At 41.2% G+C, this 14,884-nt stretch overlaps 1 protein-coding gene across 3 annotated transcripts in view; it reads left to right on the top strand.

Annotated features, from left to right (window-relative positions):
* RHCG (Rh family C glycoprotein) overlaps nt 1-14,884 on the top strand; it is a 161,263-nt gene that overhangs the window by 117,324 nt on the left and 29,055 nt on the right. For all 3 annotated transcript variants that reach the window (XM_029575854.1, XM_029575855.1, XM_029575853.1), the window contains 2 exons: nt 7,145-7,331; nt 13,448-13,598. In XM_029575854.1, the coding sequence (XP_029431714.1) occupies nt 7,145-7,331; nt 13,448-13,598 (338 nt within the window). The remainder of the gene's footprint in view (nt 1-7,144; nt 7,332-13,447; nt 13,599-14,884) is intronic.

Here is a 14,884-nt window from a genome sequence, read left to right as displayed (position 1 = left end):
TTTGGAAGACTTTTCTCCCTCTTTTGAGTTACCTAGAGCCAAGGGGTCCTCGGTACAACTCTCCATACAGGCTCCATTAGGGGGCTTAAGCATTAACATTGCTTCGAGCGACGGCAGTGTGCCGCAGGAATTCCAGGTTTCAAAAATTGCTCTAACCAAACCTGCAGTAATTACTTTGGACGCTGTATGGGAACGTATTAGTAAAACTTGAGCATCCATTGCTTCATTCACTAAGGTCTCTTTATATACTAACCACCGAGTATTGGCTACAGAAAAACTGGTTTGGTTTCATCTCATGGGGCAAAAACAGAAGTTCTGGATTCTCGTGTTTCAGCAGTTGAGAAGATTCAGCATGGACTGGTTCAGTCTGAAATGGTCCACGCTAAGAAACTTGAGAACATTGAAAATTCTTTAAGAAGTCTGAACCTGAGGGTACTCTATTTTCCTGTGATTAAATTGATTGCAACAATAGATCTTTTCAAGAATTATATTTTGCATGTTCTCAAGATTCCACAGGATGCTATGCCTGTTATCACTAAGGCATATTATTTGCCGCAACATGAGGAAGCTGCTACTGGAAGTCAACCTCAATCTCAAGATTCTTCTTTGAACTTGACAGATATTTTGGAATTGTCATAAGAGACTGAGATCTCAAAGAGAGGAACTCTGTTGGTATCATTCGCTTTTATGAGTGATAGGAATACTGTCCTTAGATTCTTTTCTTCGTAATACATTGCTTTGTTACTATGGTCAGAAAATGTGGATTTATCCTGATGTTACTAGAACTACTCAAGAGCCTAAGAAAATATTTCTTTTTATGAGACCTGAGGTCTTGTCATTAGGTGTGCAGAATATTCTACGATGTCCATGCAAGTGTCTTACGACATATTTAAAAGTTAGTTATGTCTTTTTTTAACCTTCCCTTATCTGATTTCACCTGCAAGACTTAGAGGATACCCATACCCAAAAAGAAAAATCAAGACCCACTAGACCTAACCAACTATCGCCCAATTGCCACACTTACATCTATAGCTAAAATAATCGAATCAGTTGCATTACACCAAATCTCAAATTACATTGAAGATAACAATATACTACATCACAATCAGCATGGCTTCAGAAAAGCACACAGCACAGAATCTCTACTGATATCAGCATTTGATACAATTATAAGAGGGTTTAATTCCAACACAAACTACATACTTGTTCTGATTGACATATCTGCAGCATTCGATACTTTAAATCATGCCATATTACTATCCAGCCTTCAACAGATCGGTATTACTGAAACAGCATTGCAATGGTTCACCACCTTTCTCTCAAATAGACCACAAAGAATAACATTGGGAAAATCCAAATCTGATTGGTACACCACTAAAACAGGTGTACCGCAAGGTTCATCACTTTCAGCATTGCTATTTAATATATACCTCCTGCCACTATGCCGCCTCCTTGATGGTTTAAACCGAAACTTTAAAATATATGCTGACGATATACAATTCGTCATATCTTTCTCTGATTCTTGGGCCAAAACCTTTTCTTTTCTGCAAATGTACCTAACAACTATAAAAACCTGGCTATCTCACAATAGATTAAAATTAAATGCAGCAAAAACCGAATTAATTTACCTATCAACAGTACCAGACTCCGCTTGTCAGCCTCCACAAACTTTCACAATTGATGGACAACACATACTCATAAAACCTTATGCAAAAAATCTAGGTATAATTATTGATTCAAAGCTGTCATTGTCCAAACACATTTCTGAAACTGTTAAAAAAAATCTTTCTTTAAATTACATATGCTCAAAAAACTTAAACCGTTACTACTACTATCTGATTTCCGGACAATTACACAAGCATTAATTCTAACAAATTTGGATTACTGCAATGCACTATATTTAGGACTACCTTTATCCACACTATATCCCTTACAGCTTGTCCAAAATGCAACTGCAAGAATGATTTATAACCTACCACGCAAAGAACACATAACCCTCATATTACAACACCTGCATTGGCTTCCCATAACTCACCGCATTAGATATAAAATCCTGTCTACCAGTCATAACTAACTCTACAATCCTAATTCAGTATGGCTTTGCTTTATTTTGCGTATATATAAACCATCAAGACAACTCCGATTCATGGACAAATGTTTGCTAGAAATCCCATCAGTCAGAATCGTTAGCTTAGCCTTAATACAAAAAAGAACCTTCTTTGTAGCAGGTCCGACATTATGGAACTCTCTCCCCGAAAATATCCGTCTATTATCAAATCGTAAAGAATTAAAAAAAATGTTAAAAACTTATCTGTTCAATGACGCTTACAGAATACAATAAACCCAGTAACACCTTTGGTCGTATCACTCTAAGGCCAACCACCTTATATGAACTTATTTTACACTGTATTATTTTTGTCTTTTAAACTATGTATGTGTGCCTGTAAACCGCCTATGGACATGTAACTGTCTTAATGTGCGGTATATAAAAGCTTTTAAATAAATAAAATAAATAAAATTGTAAGAATAATTTTGGTAATGTATACGTGTATATCTCTTAACAAAATAGCTACTACCACAGAATGCTGCCAGACTGCCCCTTCCCCCCACCAATAAAATGTAGGTGTGAAACCGAAAATGTGCATGTACTCTCAATGTTTATAAAATAGCATATATGTGCATACAACCTACTTATGCAAGTGTAGGCTGTTTTAATGCACAGAACCCTTTAAAAAATTCACTCCATGGTGTACATTTTAATATACTAATAAAATTCAAGACTCGAGTCAAACTTAATGGAATACATGTTATTGATATGCTGTGTTCTTTCCCTGTGAGAGGGTTGTTCACTTCCAACTGAGATAATGCCCTGTAATGGTTGCAGCAGGGCCTGGTTGGGGAGTTGACCTGGCAGAGTTGATGTTCTCACCTATTTCTTAGTAGAGACGCTGAGAAAACACTGCTGGGTGTATGGTTGTTGATGGCACCTCTGTTTTCATGGATAACTATGGACCACTGCTTATTCAGGCAGTGGTGGCTGATATGGTATTAAACTGGATAGATGGCGAAATGTGATAGGGTGTTGATGGCGAAAGATAAAAATTACAGCAAGTGCTACTGTCTCCCCACCTAGGTGTGCCCAACAACCTGTTCTAATTAGATGCTGAAATTAGAAATAAAAAATAAATACTCATTGAACAATTTACTTTTTTTTTTTTTTTTTAAATTATTATTATTATTACGGAAAGTCAAAGATAACGCAAATAAGGACCTGGTCTACAGTTTTTCCTTTTACACCTCGGATCACATTAAGCAGGATATAGTCATGAGAAGTCCAAAGCTCGCATCCCACCCCAACATGAAACCAAGTGATAAGAGTCTTCAGAAATCTCCAGCAAGAAACAACACTGAGCATTCTCTAAATTGTAGCATTTAGCAAATCCAAACTGAGTCCAAGGTATCTCATGATGGTAGCGAATCACATTGAGTTAGGAATTTCACTTTGAACTCTAGGTGATAGATTCTACAAGTTTGGACCCCAAGTGTTAAGAATTTGGTGCCTCCAGTGAAAAAAAAAAGTACCACAGGCCAAACGTTCCACCTGCATTCATTGAACAATTTAAAGAGATTTTTAATCTCTCAGAAATTGCTATACTTTGAATTTTCTGAACAGCATAAATATATGCATCTTAGTTTCATTGCTTGATGTGTTTATTTTAAATGTTTCCTCTTTTTTTTTAATTATTTTTTTCTGTAAACTATACAGTGGGGCAGCTATGGTTGTAGCCTCTTTGCCTTGTAACTTACAATTCCAATATTACACATTTATAACTTACCTTCAGCAGATAGCATAGAAGTAAGCCCTCCATATTAACAAGAGTTGTTTTCTCCTTTTCTGGCTAATCCTGGCATATACTTTTGGCAGACTTTAAAATGTAAAATAAATTATTCAGAATTAAGTTTTAACCAGATTTTTAAAAAATAGACACATACCCTGTGCACTAACATGTAGCATGCATGCTAAAACTGTTCAGCAAGCATGCAAAATCATGAGCAATGCAGGAAACCTTTTCTATGCATGCTATATCCAGCTGCAAAGCGTAGGGGACTGTGCACTAACGTTAGTATGAACATACAAGCAAATGATGAAAATGAGATGGAAACTAGGATGATAATGGGCAAGGTACATCCCAACTCATAGAACAAGGAGTCAACACCTAAGCCTCCCATTTGTCAGCTCAAAAAATAAAGGGTTCCTGATTCCCTCCCGATGCAGAACGAAGGACCATGGTACCTGACCCAACCCCCGTGCCCTCCCCTCTTCCAGTGGGTGCCCCTGCCTTCTCCTTCCAGTGTTGTTGATAAAAAGATGGAGCAGGAGAGAACAAGCTCCCTCCGGCCCCCTACCGTCAAGATCCAAAATGGAGCCGGCTAAGCTCATGCACTCCTTTGCTTTTCAGATAGGCCCACATCATCTTTAAACAGCCCATAATCTCTCTGTCCTCCTCAAGTTATTATAATAATACTGCCATGCTTTGATGAACTGTTGAATAGTAACTTCTTAATATTATTATCATAGAATGGTCTCTGGGAGTAAGAGTGAAATTATATTACGTTCCCAATGTGCTTTCCGTGGTGTAGCTACAGGTGGGCCTTTAGTAAGAGCAGGTCAATCCTAGAGCCACCCTTAGCTGCCGATGTTTGAATTTGTGGTTGGCCTTTCTTCGGGTAAGCTATGCAGAGCGTGATTCTTAATCTTCATTCTCTTTATAAACAGAACCAAAAAACCCCCCAAAACCCCAACAATATAAACTACAGGGACATCCCAGCCTTATGGGATATGCTCGATCATGTTCTTTCGCCCAGGATAGGAGACACAATGATTGCCACTGCAAGACCAACCCTAGCTGTGAATGGTTTCTTCTTGGAGAATACTTTTAGCCCTCAGCCAACTGGGGAAATATATGGAACTTCCATGGACATGAAGGGGAAGCAAGCAAAGAGGAATAAAGGAGCTCCCCCCTCTCTGGAAAAAAATAGAGGGTCTTTTATGCTCTTGTTGTTACTAAATGACATTTTAGTGAATGGCAACTAAACTCCTATCCCTTCTGGTAGTTTGCCCACTGTGAAATGAATGCAGTTTTAATGCCTAACTGTATGGTGTTTCATTTTACTTCACTGGAACTGATTCTTATCTGGAGGACGGCAAAATATAATTAAAGTTCACCTTCAGTTTATCTTTGCAATCATTTTAAGAGGTCCTTCAGTGCATGAGTGCTTTTCTGGGTGAATGAGATCGTGCACCAGGCTCATTAATTATGTGCATGGTTTGTCTGTAGACCCATCAGTAAAATCTGTAAAGGGATAAACTTTAAACTTTGACAAACCGTGCTTGCTTCACACTGATATAGTTCCAAGGTTCACAAGCCAAAATGAGAGTGATTTTTGGTTATGAGGCTTTGGGATATGATATGAAAATAGTTGTAAAGTAGATTAAATATATCTTTTTCATCTTTTCCTTTGGGGAGGGAGGAAGGAGAGAGATGGGTGAGAGTGGGTTGTGAAAATTATGTTTTTAAATGTTTTTATGTTTTAATTTAACTTTTGATATTATGAATTTTTTTTTATATTATGATGTAGTACTTTTCTTTCTCTTAATGGTGGAACCCAGTCCATTTACATTCCAGGACACAATCCGAGCTACATCACCTTTTGTATACCGGAGCGCACTGTACTGTATCGACCTGAAAGTTAGGTGCTTGGTGCTGGAAATCAGTGTTGAGTACATGACTTACTTCCCTGACTTGGCCCACCTCACTTATTACTAGTGGCCTATATTTAGGAACTCAGCAGCGGAACATTTTCAGTTATGCAGATCTAGATGCCTAACTTCTCAAGTCAGGGGTCTAGATCTTTTGAATATCAGCCTCAAACATTAGGTTTCTATAGACAGTTATGGCTTATATTATCAATTCCAATGTCTTAATCCATGGTTTGTCAAAGGCTTTGTCATTAGTACAAAGTAGATGAAAGGAAACCTTTGCTATGTCAGGCCCCTAAAATAAAATGAAAAAGTAAGGGTAGCAGTTGTTTTCTTTGTGGCAATCACATTGGATGCATAATAAAGAGAATATTTTTCATGCACAGTAGCAGGATGGGCATCAGGGAATATATAGAGGCTAAGGAAAAAAAAAATTGCTTAACAAATATTTCTGTTCAGGGTTCACCAAGGGCGGGCTTGGAGGAGAACCATAGAAAATTGTCCACAAATAGGAATGAAAGTGAAGCAGGCCTCAGTTTTCAAGACTGTTTTCAGGAGCTAGCAAAACTAAAAGTAGATAAAGCAATGGGGTTGGACGGGATAAATCTGAGTGTATTAAGGAAACTTAGGGAAGTTCTGGCAGCAGCTTTTCAATACTTCTTTAGAGTCAGGAGTGGTTCCAAAAAACTAAAGGCCTGCAGATGTGGTTTCCAATCACAAAAGTGGAAGTAAGGAGGAGCCTGGGAACTACAGGCCCACTGGTCTTATCTTGGTGGTAACAAATGGAATTGCTGCTAAAACAGCAGTTTCGGAATCCAATGGCTCCCCGAATGAAACAAATGGGCCCTATTCATTGTCTTTTGCGCATTCATTTTAAACAATTGCACATCCCTAATTAGAATAAGGGGTCATGGGGTGAGGGTGAAAGGGGTAGACTCAGGAGTAATCCAATTAAATATTTCTTTATGGCTAGGATGATGTATGCATGGGACAATCTCCTTATGAGGTAGCGACAGAAACATATCAACGTTCAAGAAAGCAGAACATTTCCAAAGAATCTCTGAAGGAGAGGAAGGGACTATAATGCTGAGCAAGAGATTTAGATGGGCAGTCTGGATGGGCTCTATGGTCTTTCTCTACAGTCATAGTCTATGCTTCTTTGTTTACTATAACGTGCTAAAAAATATAGACTAAAAACAATTGGTGAATCTTGATCACAATGCTATTATTGAGAAGGAAAGAAAGAGAAATAACCACTACTTGCAAGCACATACAGGTATGTTATAAACAACTATTCCACTCCAGCAGAGCACAACCAGATTTACTACATTGTAGAGGTTCATTCACTGCACAGTTCTAACTGGGTCCTTCTCCTCTATCCAGGTTTCCAGGATGTCCATGTGATGATCTTTGTCGGCTTTGGGTTCCTCATGACCTTCTTGCAGCGATACGGCTTTGGTGGTGTGGGCTTCAACTTTTTAATGGCTTCCTTTGGAATTCAGTGGGCCATCCTGATGCAGGGCTGGTTTCACACATTTTATGAAGGAAAGATCCACATTGGAGTGGAAAGGTGAGAAGGCTAAAAGTAGCCACATGGCTTGCTTCCATATTGCTAAACTTTCATTGATTTTAAACCTAAAAAATGAATATATACTGGGGTACATTTTCAAAAACAGCGCACACGTGAACAAAAGTACGCTGGATTTTGTAAGGGGGTGCACATTTGTGCAACCTGCGTGCGCCGAGCCCGGCGCGCACTGCCTGTTCCCTCCCTTCCCCTACCTAACCCACCCCCCCGGCCCTATCTAAACCCCCCCACCTTTGTCGGCAGATTTACGCCTACCCGAGGCAGGCGTAAATCTGCGCGCGCCAGCAGGCTGCTGGCGCGCCACCACCTGACCCGGGGGCTGGTCCGGAGGCCTCGGCCACGCCCCCAGGCCATCGCCACGCCCATGCACCCACCCCGCACTGCCCCCTTACCCCGGACACGCCCCCTCCCGCCCCTTTTACGAAGCCCCGGGACTTACGTGCGTCCCGGGGCTATGCGCGCGCCGGCAGCCTATGCAAAATAGGCGCGCCAGCGCACGAGTGCCCTGCGTGCATAAATCCGGCCGGATTTACACGCGCAGGGCTTTTAAAATCCGGCCCACAGTGTTTCAGTATTTCAGCTAGTTGGTAATTATACATGATATATATATATATATATATATTTATTATTATTATTTATTGTTTTTGTTATACCGAGTTTCATGATAGGCATCACATCAACCCGGTTTACAAACAACAAGGAGTGTAAAGCATAACGTAACGTAAAAAACAATATTTTCAATAAGAACCTTGAACTTTAAATACAGTGAATCAGAAAAAGGGAGAGGGAAAGTTACAAAAAACAAGGAAAATAAACTTGGGATGGAAGGGGAGAAATTGAACAGCACAATATTTACATTTCAGCCTATTGATACATTAGAATAGCAAGTGAAAAAATAAGACTATAAAACGGTACATAGGTAATCAAATGAATAAATATGACACAGTTGTGAATGGTAATAGTATGATAAATATTCAGCAGGAATTCGTGAGAGAGGGTTTGAGGTTGGTTGTTGGTTGGTTGTTTTTTGGTTGGTTTGGTTGGTTGGTTTGGTTTGGTTTGTTTGGTTTGGTTGGTTTGTTGGTTTGGTTGGTTTGGTTGGTTGGTTGTTGGTTGGTTGTTGTTGGTTGGTTGTTGGTTGGTTGTTGTTGGTGTATATATATATATATATATATGTGTATATATATATATATATATATATATACACACCATATATATTTATACACCATATAAGTAGTTAGAATGAGGAAAGATTAACTAGAACAATTGATCAATAGATGTCTGTGTTATTGTGCCAATTTTATCTTTTGAATAGTTTTGATATTCTGTCATTCTGTAATAAAGCTTGCAACATTAAGCATCTTTCAAATCATTTAAAACATTGGTGGTGTTACTTACCGTATTTTAAGGTTCTCTGATGGCTATACCATTTTAGGTACCCAGATATCATTTTTATGTAAAGCCTAGATTTCCTCCGTGTCCCACATCCCAGAGCGCGGGCCCTGATGATGTGGCAATGCTATGGGCATTTTGATAAGTGATTTTACATATATATATATATATATTTATATATATACACCCAATGGGGTGTGGGACACGGAGGAAGTCAGGCTACGTGAGCCTCCTCATGTTTTTCTCTTCTCCCCCTGAATCCCATATGATCCTCTCCTACTCCTTCCCCTGGCTCAATCCCCTCTTTCACTGTGCCCCCTTTTCCCTTCCTGGCACAATCCTCACCCCCACCTCTCCCTTCCAGGACAATCCTTATCCCCCTCCCATTCCCTCCTGATGGTAGGAGAGCAATGCTTCTTGCCTGACCCTCCTTTCTCCATCTGGATGCGCAGTTCTGGCAGGTCCGTGCATTCTCAGACTTTAGGAAACAAGACAGAGAGGCGAAAGATGAGAAAGATCAATGCAATGACGTCCTGCGTTACGGGACTTCAAATCTGGGCAAAGCTGGAGCTTTTGTGACGGAGAGAAGGCAATTGTTTACGTGGTGGGAACAGTGAGAAAGAAGTCAGAAAGAGCTGCATGGCAGAGTGAGTGAGAAAACAGAACTAAGTGCTCCTGCAGGATGGTCAACCAAGATTCTTAATTATTATTATTATTAGAACATAAGAATTGCCATGCTGGATCAGGCCAAAGGACCATCGAGCCCAGCATCCTGTATCCAACAGTGGTCATCATTGATTACAAGGATACCAGAATGGGAATTTTGAACAGAATGCAATGTCTGATGGATGGAGGGTCAAGAAAACCAGAATGACATTGATTTAATAAATGACTAACTCGGTCCTGTTAGTTCTTTCTTCACCAACGTGTAAATTCCCATCTTATTTTAGCCATTTTTAAGCTTTCCAGAGCTAGTTGGTCTGGTTGCATTCAGCTAAGTATAAGTAAGCTCAAAATACAGCCAATGCAATGTGCACCACGCCTTTGTCTGATGTCCATTATCAGTGCGTTTTGCTTTACATGCTTTGAAATGGAAAGGGTTAACTTTACCTGGCCGCTGTTGCATAAGGGAAGCTGCATATGTTCCTGATTTTAACATGCTGCTCAACAAGTCAAACCTCTTACTTGTTAGGACTGTTTCATCAAATGCCTCTTACCCCTTCTCCTTTGATCTGAAGGAATGTCTCCTAAGGTAGAGGCATACCATAAGCCTACGAAGAAAGGGGTTGACATTTTGACCCCTCGGTAAAGGGTTATCTGAAACATTTAAACAGAAAGTACTTATTTGGATAGATTACATAAGTAAATAAAGCATTTTTTGTAAAATGGCAACCCTTTTCAAAAAAAACAATTCCACAGTTTAGTCACAAAATAACTTGTATTGCCTTTATTTAAGGGCATGCTGAAAATGTAAATTGTGAAAAGCCTTGATTAGCATAAGCCTATTTCCTTACTTATCTGCTCAGCCTACCTGAATGAGGGCAGATTATTTACCCCGGCTAAAATGGCCTGACTGAAAACTGGCTACAAATCTGCGTGGGCTCCAGAGCTCATGCACTTTTAGCGGCATTGATAGGAGATGTGGCTGGCTGTTTAGGCTGAGCATCCATGGGCACAAATAGCAGGTATGCATGGGGTTTCCGAAAGCACGTGCACTGTTTTGCCTCCCGCTCAGCTACCTGCACAAGTGGCAGAGGCGCAGTAAATTACGCCCCGGGGGAATTCTGCGCATAAAATCTTAAAATTCTGCAAAATTCTGCATACTTTATTTATATTGGTCAAAATAACACCATTTACATGAAAGTCTTTAATTACATTTTGAATTAATACAGAAAAAAGTTATTACTTAAAGATGCAGAATTTTAAATATTTTGAGCAGATTTTCCCTAGAAATTCACTGTAAGAGTGTCCCCTCCACTCGCTCTCCCTACTCCCCTGGCCTCTTTGCCATCTAGGCCCCAACTCCTCCACCTGCCAGTATCTCTCCACTCCACCTCTAGGCTCAAGCCCATCCACTCTATTGCCACTCCCAGTTTGACCCTGTTCTCACTACTGCCCCTCACACAAGCTCCCTCTGTCCCTGCCTCTTTCATACACATGCTCCCTCTCTCTAGTGCACATACACACACCCTCATACAGGCTCCCTCACTCTCTCGTACACACACATCCCCTCATACAGGGCCCTCTCTCTTGCATACACACCCATACAAGCTCCCTTTCTCTCTCTCACACATACATCCTCACACAGGCTACCTATGTCTCTCTCTCATGCACCCCTTCACACAGGCTCTCTCTCACACATACACAATCCCTTCACACAGGCTAGCACCCTCACATAGACACAATCCCTTTTTCATACACACGAGCTCCCAATCTCTCACACACATACACTCCTTCACATTCGCCTCATATAGGCTCCCTCTCTCTGGCACCCACACTCAAGCACCCCCTCTGCTCTCCCCTACAACCCCCTGCTCTCTCTCACTCTCACACACCCTCTCCCCTGCTCTCACCCCCACACCCCCTCCCCCTCCTCTCTCTCACACCCCTCTCTATACACACTCCCTCTCACCGGGGCCTTCACCTTCGCCGTGAGCAGAGCGCATCCCCGCAGCACATCAGGGCCTTCCTCTTCGCCATGATTGGCGTGCGCTCCATTCACAGCATACCAGGGCCTTCATCTTTGCCGCGAACGGGGTCTCATCTGCCATTTTCTGCGCAGAATTTGGCAAATTCTGCGCAAATTCTGTGCTCTGCGGTAGCGCAGAATTGCCACAGGACTAGTGAATGGACCCTTTTAACATGTGCACATTGCGCCTGCTCATTTTCCAAGGGAAACCACTAGGGTTGTTCCCCTTTGGGACCTGGTGCAAAATACATAGGCTAAAATAATTTAAAAACCTTTTTCACTCACACGTACAGTTTCCAGAACATTATATAAAACATCTTAAAACAGGAGCAGACTAGTAATATGTATAATTAGTAATCACTGATAGCTGACATTACTGTGTATTTACCGTAACACCCATTAGGGCGTGCTGATAAATTATTTACCATATATTTGCTCAGTGGGCAGGAAATGCATGGCTCAGATACATTCACCCTCCGTGCTCAAGTATCTTACTAAATTTTGCCTATAGGCTAATGCCTTCTCCGATTTCTGCTGAAGTTCAGTTCAGGTATCCACTGGGAAATAGATGGAGGCATTAGGTGTACGGGTGTCTTTAGTTGCTTGTGGAAATGTTGCCACAAGCACGTTTCTTTCTTTTCAGATACTGGTATTTCAAGAATTTATCAATGGTTGTATAGAACTTTTTTTTTTTTTTTCTCAGAAATTATTACTCTGGATAGTCCCAAAACATATCCATATCCAGAAATCAGTAAAGAAAAGCTGGCAAAAGTAGGTGAGAAAGGGCCTCTCGATTTCACATGTAGGGTTCCAGTTTTACTACAAAAAAGAATCCCGAATATGAAAATTACTTAAATTCACTTTCACTGTCAAGGCTCAGCCCCTGTTTTGTACCCTCTCAATCCCCCTCTTACAACTGAGGGCTCTGGAGAAAAGACATTGTGTGGAGAGTTATGCCGTCTTTACGTTACTATGTGTATTTCCTTTTCGCTGTAAATTTTCTTGGCTCACCTCTGCTTTAATTTCTGAATTCCAATTGCTCTTTGTGAAAATTGTAAATATAAATAAAGTTAGAAAGCAACAAATAAAACAAACATCGCTGTCAGCACAGAGGCTCAGGAGTATGTATGGGACTGCAGACGCTCCGTCCCTTTCAGCGGTTTGCATGAGTAGTCACTGGAGAATTTGGGGGATAAGAGGAAAAGACTGGAGGTAGGGCAACCTGATTCTGTGAGCTAGTGACTCACTTGTTCTTTACGGCGAGCCCTGAGGATATGACAGTGGGAAAGCACTGCTACAGGTACCAGGGCTTCCTTTTTCTGCATCAGTTCGTGCAGAGGAATAATTTGCTGATCCTTACGGATGATGGATTAGTGATGCAAATGTACTCACTATATTAAAATCTTTTTACAACAGTTTTGGGGGGGGGGGGGAGGGGAGCAGTGAGTAACATATCCCTCATTACAGACCAATCAGTTAAGAAACAAATGCATTCTGGGACATGATCCAGGGGTTTGTTTTACCCGCAGACTTTGCCCCACTTTTGAAAGTGAAAACTCGTGTTTTCTTTTGCCTGGAAACTTGTCGCAGGCATAAAGAACTCGTGCACATTTGCACCTGCTTTTGCCATGGAAAATAACGCAGGTAGATTTGAAAATGCAATCCATGTGCATTATTCCCCCCTCCCCCTCCCACACCCCCCCACCTGGCAACGCCTGTGCTTGATGCAGCTAAAGTACACACAGTCGCACTGAGCGAGTACCATTTTCAGAAGACCAATTTACTCCCCTAAATGCTGTGAAAGTTGTCCTCTATCACACTCATAGCTGCTTGGTCAATCTCTTCCTTGCCGTACTGTGTTCATTACCGAACTATAACTGCTTCCTGCCTACAGAATTCCTGTGGGGAACATTTCAAGAAATCTGTAGATTTGTGAGCCTCCTGCGTCTCTGGCCTTGAAAAAAACAATATTGCTGACAAGCTAAGCAACCCATCTTCTTTGTTTCTCTTCCCCCAGTCTCATCAATGCTGATTTCTGCGTGGGCTCAGTTGCTATTGCCTTTGGAGGACTCCTAGGCACAATCAGTCCAGTTCAGTTGATGCTCATGACCTTGTTTCAGGTTACTCTGTTTGCCGTGAATGAGTGGATTCTCCTGGATATACTTCACGTGAGACTCATTTGTTTTAAATGTTACTTTTTGGAAGGAAATTTTGAATGAGGGGGAAACGAAGGCACTTGGCTTGGTGGAACAACACAATCTTTTCCGTGGTGTCCCCTAACTTAATCCTCCTTTCCAGAGGCTTGGGGGGCACAGGCTCATATGAGATTCTGATAATTAAATTCAGCAATGGCAACCAGCCCCTTTCTGCCCTTCCCAACACCCACATGATCCTGTAAAAACACGGGACACGAGTGCTGCTGAGATCCTGCTGGCCTTATGGGAACAGTTTGAAAAATCTGCACTACGCACAAGGGGAATAGCCAAGGGGAAACACTGTACTGCTTAACTCTGACGTGATGAGTGATGTGATGCAAGTTTCCTTTTCTTTTTATCACTTGGTGAGGCTCTCCTTCTTTTCACAAAATTATTTAACCCTCCACCACCTCTTTCCAGATAACAAAAAATAAATTGTACATACAACGCACAGTAACTTAACACTGAAAATGACAGTCCAATCATGGGATTCTTGGCTGATTTTCTAAACTTTATATTGGATCAGCGTACAAGTTATCTGACCTTGTGCATGAGCTGTTGAAACCACAGAGGTCCTTTTTTCAGTTGTCACATTAGAGACATTATTCACATCTGAAGAAGGGACCTCTGTCTTGATAGCTCTTGTACATTTTTGGATACTATTTACATCCATCCCTTAAAAGCCAATTTACTGATGTAACTATATAGCTACTAGATCACTGCATTACATATTCCAGTTGTTTCGAGCTTTGTTATCTGGGTGGCGTTTCTTTTGTATTGGTGTCAGTTTCTTTATTCTGTTTTCCTCTTCTCTGTTTTCTTCTAATTCCTTTTCCAGGCTCTCCTTTCCATTTTACTTCTCTGTTTCCTGTCATCACTTCCTTCCCTCCCCCTGATATCTGTCTTTCTCTTCATCTCATTTTCCTTCATTTCTCTCTTCTCTGTGTCTAAATTCTTTCTTACATCACCATCCCTTCACGCTCTCTATCTGCACACATTTGGATCTCTCCCCTTTATCTCCCCCACTCTTCTATCTTTCGCCATCTCTCACCCTCCAGTTCTCCCTGTCCCAACATTTCCCTTCCCTTCCATTGCCCCTCTCGGCCCTCCATCTTCCCCTCACTAGGTTGCTCTCCTCCGCAATTTCCTGCTGCCTGGCTCCCTTCTTCCCTAATAGCCATACCTCTCTCACCACTACCTTTCTCACCCCCTCTCAATCATTTCATTTCACTTCCCTCCTCTCACTTTCTCCCCTCTTC

The sequence above is a fragment of the Rhinatrema bivittatum genome, chromosome 13 (genome assembly GCF_901001135.1).
Source record: "Rhinatrema bivittatum chromosome 13, aRhiBiv1.1, whole genome shotgun sequence".
Lineage (NCBI taxonomy): Eukaryota > Metazoa > Chordata > Amphibia > Gymnophiona > Rhinatrematidae > Rhinatrema > Rhinatrema bivittatum.
This window is presented reverse-complemented; position numbering and strand designations above follow the sequence as displayed.